Source organism: Nicotiana sylvestris, chromosome 5 (genome assembly GCF_000393655.2).
Source record: "Nicotiana sylvestris chromosome 5, ASM39365v2, whole genome shotgun sequence".
Classification (NCBI taxonomy): domain Eukaryota; kingdom Viridiplantae; phylum Streptophyta; class Magnoliopsida; order Solanales; family Solanaceae; genus Nicotiana; species Nicotiana sylvestris.
In genome coordinates, this window is record NC_091061.1 from 138757435 (window position 1) to 138766111 (window position 8677).

Sequence of the window (8677 nt, forward strand, 5' to 3'; positions counted from 1 at the left end):
TTATTAGAGTAGCCACTTGGAATAATTTAATTGGTGTCCCAAGTCACCGATTTATTTTAAAATCCCAAATCGAGGATGTTTTTGACTTTATTTAAAAGTCTGCGAACCAGAAATTCTAAGTAAGAAATTCTGTTAACCCGGGAGAAGGTGTTAGGCATTCCCGGGTTCCATGGTTCTAGCACGGTCGCTTAGCAATTTATACCTGGCTTAAATTTTTAACTACTCATTTTAAGGACCTATGTGCATTTATCTTTTTGACGCTTTTAATCGCTTGATTATTCGTAATTAAAGAATTGAGTTACGCGTACGTATACTCTTTTCTTTTGGCGCGTCAAAAATCATGTCACGCGAATGTGTCCACAATTAATAACTTTTTGGTTATTTATTAAGAAAAGTTTGGTTAAAGTTGCACGAACCAATACTCCGTTTTTGTTTTTTTTAAATTCGTAATTACGTCACGCGAACGTATCCACAATCACGACGATATATTAAGTCGCGCCTAAAGCATTTTCCAACATAGGATCTCCACTCCCTAGTTTGTTTTTCCAACATAGGGTCTCCACTCCCTAGTTGATTTTATGATAGACATAGGGTCTCCACTCCCTAGTCGCTTTTCCAACAGAGGGTCTCCACTCCCTAGTAGATTTTATTTTAGACATAAGGTCTCCATTCCCTAGTCTGTTTTTCCAATATAGGGTCTCCACACCCTAGTTGATTTTATTTTAGGCATAGGGTCTCCACTGCCTAGTTGATTTTATTTTAGGTAGGGCCTCGACTCCCTAGTCTGCTTTTCCAACATAGGGTCTCCACTCCCTAGTAGAAGTTATTTTAGGCATAGGGTCTCCACTCCCTAGTCTGCCTTTCCAATATAGGGTCTCTACTCCCTAGTTGATTTTATTTTAGGCATAGGGTCTCCATTTCGTAGTCTGCTTTTCCAACATAGGGTCTCCACTCCTAGTTGAATTTATTTTATACATATGGCTTCCACTCCCTGGTCACTTTTCCAACATAGGGTCTCCAATCCCTAATTGAATTTACTATAGACATATGGTCTCCACTCCCTAGTCTGCTTTTCCAACATAGGGTCTCCACTGCCTAGTTGAATTTATTTTAGACATAAGGTCTCCATTCCCTAGTCTGCTTTTCCAATATAGGGTATCCACTCCCTTGTTGAATTTACTTTAGACATAGGGTCTCCACACCCTAGTCTGCTTTTCCAACTTAGGGTCTCCACTCCCTAGTTGAAGTTACTTTAGACATAGGGTCTCCACTCCCTAGTCTGCTTTTCCAACATAGGGTCTTCACTACCTAGTTAAATTTATTTTAAACATAGGGTCTCCATTTCCTAGTCTGCTTTTCCAACATATGGTCTCCACTACCTTGTTGAATTTACTTTAGACATAGGGTCTCCACACCCTAGTCTGCTTTTCCAACATAGGGTCTCCACTCCCTAGTTGAAGTTACTTTAGACATAGGGTCTCCATACCCTAGTCTGCTTTTCCAACATAGGGTCTTCACTCCCTAGTTGAAGTTATTTTAGACGTAGAGTCTCCACTCCCTAGTCTGCTTTTCCAACATAGGGTCTCCACTCCCTAGTTGAATTTACTTTAGACATAGGGTCTACACCCCTAGTCTGCTTTACCAACATAGGGTTTCCACTCGCTAGTTGATTTTATTTTAGGCATAGGGTCTCACTCCCTAGTTGAATTTACTTTAGACATAGGGTCTTCACTCCCTAGTCTGCTTTTCTAATATAGGATCTCCACTCCCTAGTTGAATTTACTTTAGACATAGGGTCTTTACTCCCTAGTCTGCTTTTCCAATATAGGGTCTCCACTCCCTGGTTGAATTTATTTTAGACGTACGGTGTCGACTCCCTAGTCTGCTTTTCCAACATATGGTCTCCACTTTCTAGTTGAATTTACTTTAGATATAGGGTCTCCACCCCTTAGTCTATTTTTCCAACATAGGGTCTCCACTCCCTAGTTGAAGTTATTTTAAACATAGGGTCTCCACTCCCTAGTATGTTTTTCCAACATAGGGTCTCCACTCCCTAGTTGAATTTACTTTATACATAGGGTCTCCACTCCCTAATCTGCTTTTCCAACATAGGGTGTCCACTGCCTAATTGAATTTATTTTAGACATAGGGTCTCTATTCCCTATTCTGCTTTTCCAACATAGGGTCTCCGCTCCCTAGTTGAATTTACTTTAGACATAGGGTCTCCACACCCTAGTCTGCTTTTCCAACATAGGGTCCCTACTCTCTAGTTGAAGTTACTTTAGACGTAGGGTCTCCTCACCCTAGTCTGCTTTTCCAACATAGGGTCTCCACTCCCTAGTTGAATTTATTTTAGATGTAGGGTCTTGTAAAGCCCTAGAAAAAAAATTTCTTAGTAATTTAAGATTTCGTGGTGCCAAGGTAGGCCAAATATTTTATCTTGCATGCAAATGAGGATTAACGATAGTATGGATATCAATTGGATATGTTAAGAAGTGTATAAGTCATATTAGAGGTGAATTGGGGTCTAAGGAGAGGCCTAAGTCTAAGCCAAGTTAGGAAAGTTTCATATTAGACGAAATCTGTAGATGAGTGCGCACAAGACCTCACTTTGATTGATCATATCTCCAGTTCTATAAGGAGTTGTGAGATTCATAACCTATCAAATTAAAGCTCTTTGAGTCTAGTTTCCAACTCAATAAACCGTTTGTCATTTGGAGTTGTATACGGAAAGTTATGACCATTTTACTGGGCAGATGTCTCTAGCACGAACATTAGCGTGAAGTCGCGCATTATGCTGAGTATTCTGCCTCCCGCGCGCGAACATAGCGCGAGCTCGCGCTCCTGGAAGGTTTTTAAATATCCTAAAGACCGGAAATAAGAGAATTTGAGTCATTTCTCAAGCTTAGTGCTTCCTCTACACCCCCAACTCAACCAAGGCATCCAATTGCACACCTAAGGTGAGTTTTTAAGCGTGTTTTCATGGTGATTTCACTTCTCAATCACTAGTTACAACATGATTTTGATTGGGTTTCATAGGGTTTCTTCAAAATCTTAAGAACACCCCAAATTTGTCTTTCAAGATTTGGTCTACAAGAGGTAATCCTACACCTTAGACTTACATATATGGAGTTATTATGGAAATATAAGTATGGATTAAGTCTTGTAACTCATGGGATGGGGATTGGAAGTCATAGGTGTCTAACCTAGATTGTGTTGGTATTGTAGAGATTGTGAGGTGGGTTATTGGGGTAATAGTATTATGTATATATGCATGTACAAATTAGGTTTGTGGGAAGATTGATGAATATAAATAAATAAAGATTAGGTTGGGGAAAGAAGAAAATCTTGTAAAAGGAATTTAAAATCAAGATGCTCAACTAGTGTTTGATAAAATGCTCAAATGAGTTGAAACCATGAATACCTTCCTAATTTGTGTTAATTTTGTTATGTCTCAAGTAGATTGGGATTGCTAGAATTTTTGAAACGTCGTAGTAACTTAAGGAAAGCTCAAACGAGGTATGTATGGCTAACTTTGACCTTTCTAAAGTCATTTTATTTGGTGTACGAATATTTGGTATGTGATATCTACGTGGATTATTTGTGGAATTCTTGTGATTGGTATGATTTGATTGTTCATGGTTAAGTCTCCCGATATAATGGTGTACGTAATTGGCAATAAATCAAATGTGTGATTGTGAATGTGTTATGTGGTAAGAGTTGAGAAACAAATGATGGAAGGAAATCGTAAATAATGTAGTTGGAACAACTGTGGTAAGAACATATGGCTTGTATTGGCAATTATCGCGGTGACATAAAATGCATATGAGTTGTTGAATATGATGGAAATAATATTGATGGCTATATAAATTCTTTGAGAATTGTTGTTGTTGTTTTTTGTGAATTGTTGTTGTTGTTGTTGTTGTTGTTGTGGTGTTTGTGAATTGTGATTGTTTGGTGGGATCGGGTTGCGCGCCGCAACACGAAGTAATAAGGTGTGGGTTGTGGTGATAAGGGTGGCCGAGGTAATAAGGGTGGAAAAGTGATCGAAATCACTATTGAAATGAAAACATGAGAAAGTTGTGAAATCATTGATGTGAAAATGTTGAAGGGGAAATGGAGTGATTCTAACTTTTTTGGCTTGATGGTTTTCTTTCATGTGTATTTGATTGTTAGTTCCATGACTACTTACTACTTGTGTATGGTTTGAGTTTACTTAGGGCAAGTTTGTTCATACATACCAGTACAATTCAAATGTGCTGACGTCCCTTTTGTCGGGGGCGCTACATTCGTGTTATGATTGTAGGTGGATCCATAGCAGGTACTCCAGTCCACCGACCGTAGCTCCCCTTCACTTTCCGCCAGAAGCATTGGTGAGCCCTTTTCCTCCCGGGGCCTTGCGTGGCTCATGCCGCTTTTTATTTCGGAGTCTTGTTTTGGTTTTTGGTGTAAGGTATAGCCGGAGCCTTGTTACCGGCAAGTATTGTATCACTCTTTTGTATCCCTAGAGGCTCCGTAGACAGGAAATGTGGGTTATGTACTTATGTATTTTGGGCAGTATAACTTGTAAACCACGCTAAGTAACTATGTATGTTATGTAAATCTCGTAAGAATGTGTTTAAATTTATAAATGGATATTTCACTTGGTTAATGGGAAATGGAAACGTGGGGTAACACGTGGAATAGGAAAGGCACCCAGGTCCTCTTGGCTGGGGCTGCCCGGTCGAGCGCCGGTCGCGCCTCTCGGTTTTGGGGCGTGACAAACTTGGTATCATAGCCTAAGGTTTTATAAGGGTTCTAGGATGTCTCGGAGCCGTGTCTAGTAGAGTCTTTCTTATTGGTGTATTGTCGACCACATCTATAAGTTGGAGGCTACATGAGCATTTAGGAAATTACCTTCTTCTTTGTTACTCTATATCGTGCGGTGAAGTGAAAAGTGGAAGTATTTACCTCTAACTCGTGCTCTGTTCCAAATTTTCAGTAATGGCACCTAAGAAGAGAGCTAGACTCGGCCTCGGGGCCAATGCCACCCCAAGTTTGGCTATAATCATGTACATGATGCCATGGGTGAGCGTGACTCCCCGGTCTTGAATCTGCCTGGCCCATTTATTCCAAATCCAAGTGTTCCTGTTCCAGCTGCGGCAGAGGGTGCTACCATCCCTCCTGCTGATATTCCAGATCCTGATGCAGTTCCAGCTTTCGGTCTCGGGGTTTCTGATGGGGAACTTAGAGGAGCCATCCATATGTTGACCCAGTTAGTGTCCGCTCAGGCCTAGAGATCCCATGATGCCCCTACGTCCTCCAGCGGACAGGGAGATTCCGCCAGCTCCAGAGTCAACCAGTTTCTACGGCTGGCCCCTCCAGAGTTCACAGGCACAGACCCAGAGGCCGATCCGTAGGATTTCCTTGATGAAATGTATAAGACCCTTCGAGTGATGAAGGCTATAGAGACGGAGGGGGTTGAGTTGGCTTCATACAGGTTGAGGGGAGCAGCGTATTCATAGTTCGAGATGTGGGAGGATTCCCGTGGGGAGGAAAGACCTCCAGCTAGATGGGATAAGTTTGTAGATGCATTCATGGACCATTTCTTGCCTGCCGAGACAATGGCGGCCCATGCCACTGAGTTTGAGGTCCTCAAGCAGGGCAGTATGAGTGTTTGGGAGTACCACATGGAGTTTGTGAGATTGTCCAAGTATGTTCCCCAGTTAGTGTCGACCATGGGTGATCGAGTTCGGCGATTTGTTCAGGGTCTTAGTCCCTTGGTGGTGAACGAGGCTGCTACAGCGGCCTTACACTCAGATATGAATTATGGGAAGATTGCGGGATTCGCTCAGGCCACAGAGGCTAGGAAGTTGAAAATACGGGCAGAAAGGGAGAGTAACAGCAAGGCCCGATCAGTGGGTCACTTAGGGAGACCAATTCAGAGAAGGGGGCCATCAGGGTCATCCCAGTCATATGATCAGTCCTCAGTGAGCGCACCGCCATCTGTGCACAGTTATCAGCAGAGCAGTCACCTGAGACCAGGTTCGGATAGCAGGAGACCCCATCAGTCCGGTCGTCCAGGAGGGGGATCACAGCAGCAGGGGGGAGCTCTATTCCCCAAGTGTGGGAGATTCCATACGGAGGCTTGTTATTTGGATATCCCGGTATGTTATAGATGCGGGGTGAGAGGTCATATCCAGCGGGACTGTCATGCGCCCAGACAGGGCACGGGTAGGGGATTTGCTCAGCCATCCGGTTCTTCAGCTGCTACATCATCCACGCGCCCTCCAGCTCTAGCAGGGCGTGGTGCAATTAGGGGTGGAGCTCGTGGTAGAAGTGGACCTAGCCGATTTTACGCTTTGAGTGGTCGCCAGAGTGCAGAGGCTTCTCCAGATGTTGTCACAGGTATCTTGTTTGTTCAGGCCATTGATTGTTATGCTCTTATTGATCCGGGGTCCTCTTTGTCTTATGTCACCCCATTCATTGCTTCAAGTTTTGGGGTAGAACCCAAACATCTTCATGAGTCGTTCTCTGTATCAACTTCGGTTGGTGATTCTATCACAGCCGCGCGAGTTTATAGGAATTATGTTGTCACGGTATGTGGTCGTGCTACCACGGCCGATCTTATTGAGCTTGGAATGGTGGATTTTGATGTGATTATGGGAATGGACTGGCTTTATTCGTGCTTTGCTAAATTTGACTGCCGAACGAGAGTCATGAGGCTTGAGTTCCCTAATGAGCCGGTTATTGAGTGGAAGGGAAATGGTGTGGTACCGAAAGGTAGGTTTATTTCCTACCTTAAGGCTTCAAAGATGATTAGGAAGGGGTGTATCTACCATTTGGTCCGGGTGGCGGACACCACTTCAGAAGTGTCTTCCCCCGAGTCCGTGCCAGTCGTGAATGAGTTTCTTGAAGTGTTTCCGGACGAGCTTCCAGGGATCCCACCAGATAGGGAGATTGATTTCGGGATTGATGTATTGCCAGATATGCAGCCAATATCTATTCCACCATACAGGATGGCGCCAGCGGAGTTAAGGGAGTTAAAGGAGAAGCTGAAGGATTTATTAGAAAAGGGGTTCATATGTCCAAGTGTGTCGCCGTGGGGTGCTCCGGTTCTTTTTGTCAGGAAGAAGGATGGGTCGCTCCGGATGTGTATTGATTATCGGCAGCTTAACAAGGTCACCATCAAGAATAAATATCCTTTGCCTCGGATAGATGATTTGTTCGACCAATTGCAAGGTGAAAGGTTCATCTCCAAACTTGATCTACGGTTCGGGTATCACCAATTGAAGATCAGAGAGCAGGATATTCCTAAGACCGCTTTTAGAACTCGCTATGGTCACTTTGAATTCTTGGTTATGTCTTTTGGGCTAACCAATGCCTCGGCAGCTTTCATGGATCTTATGAATCGGGTCTTCAAGCCATTTCTAGACTCCTTTGTGATTGTTTTCATTGATGACATCCTTGTTTATTCGCGGAGCCGGGAGGATCATGCCGATCACCTCAGGGAAGTTCTGTAGACCCTTTATCAGCACCAGTTGTATGCTAAATTTTCAAAATATGAATTTTGGTTGGAGTCCGTTACCTTTCTGGGCCATGTTTTTTCCAGTGAAGGGATTCAGGTGGATCCTCAGAAGATTGCAGCAGTAAAAGATTGGCCTAGATCCACGACCCCAACGGAGATCCGTAGCTTCTTGGGTTTAGCAGGGTATTATCGGAGGTTTGTGGAGGGATTCTCTACCCTCGCCTCCCCTTTGACTAAGTTGATGCAGAAAGCAGTTAAGTTCCAATAGTCCGACGCTTATGAGAAAAGTTTTCAGGAATTGAAGTCGAGATTGACCTCGGCGCCGATATTGACCTTACCGGAGGGCATGGAAGGATTTGTGGTTTATTGCGATGCCTCCAGGGTCGGTTTGGGGTGTGTGTTGATGTAACAAGGGAAGGTTATAGCATATGCTTCAAGGCAACTCAAGAATCACGAGAAGAATTATCCGACGCATGATTTGGAGCTTGCGGCAGTTGTATTTGCCTTGAAAATATGGCGGCATTATCTTTATGGGGTCCATGTGGATGTGTTTTCGGACCACAAGAGTCTCCAATATTTGTTCAAGCAGAAGGAGTAGAATTTAAGGCAACGGCGGTGGTTAGAATTGATCAAGGATTATGATATGGATATTTTATACCATCCAGGGAAGGCGAATGTGGTGGCTGACGCTCTCAGTCGGAAGTCCATGGGTAGTTTGGCTCATTTGGGAGCGGATCAGAGGTCTTTGGCTCGGGAGGTTTATCAATTAGCCAGTTTGGGGGTTTGTATTTCGACCTCAGACGAGGGGAAGGTTATGGTGCGTAATGGAGCAGAATCGTCACTGGTAGAGGAAGTCAAGGAAAAGCAGTTCATTGATCCAGCATTGGCATAGATGAAAGAGGCAGTTTTGAATAACAAGACTTCGGCCTTTTCACTCGGTGGCGGGGATGGTGTATTACAATGTCAAGGTAGGCTATGTGTTCCAGATATGGATAATCTTCGAGAGAGGGTAATGGCGGAGGCTCATAATTCCAGGTATTCGGTGCACCCAGGTTCTACAAAAATGTATCATGATCTCAAGGAAATTTATTGGTGGAACGGTATGAAGAGGGGTGTGGCGGACTTTGTGACTAGATGTCCGAACTGTCAGCAAGTGAAGGCCGAACATCA

At 43.6% G+C, this 8677-nt stretch overlaps 1 protein-coding gene across 1 annotated transcript; it reads left to right on the plus strand.

Moving 5' to 3' along the window:
• Positions 1 to 5510: 5510 nt before the first annotated feature.
• Positions 5511 to 8399, plus strand: LOC138869376 (uncharacterized). Its single transcript, XM_070146989.1, has 2 exons — positions 5511 to 7320; positions 8173 to 8399. The coding sequence occupies exons 1-2, from the start codon at positions 5511 to 5513 to the stop codon at positions 8397 to 8399; spliced, it is 2037 nt and encodes a 678-aa protein (XP_070003090.1).
• Positions 8400 to 8677: the final 278 nt, after the last annotated feature.

What these genes read in the sequence shown, in the direction of transcription:
- LOC138869376 (XM_070146989.1), top strand. Translation starts at nt 5,511, where the DNA reads ATGTGGGAGGATTCCCGTGGGGAGGAAAGACCTCCAGCTAGATGGGAT. An exon ending in CGCTTTTAGAACTCGCTATG is followed by an intron (nt 7,321 to 8,172) that starts GTCACTTTGAAT and finishes TATACCATCCAG; the next exon opens with GGAAGGCGAATGTGGTGGCT.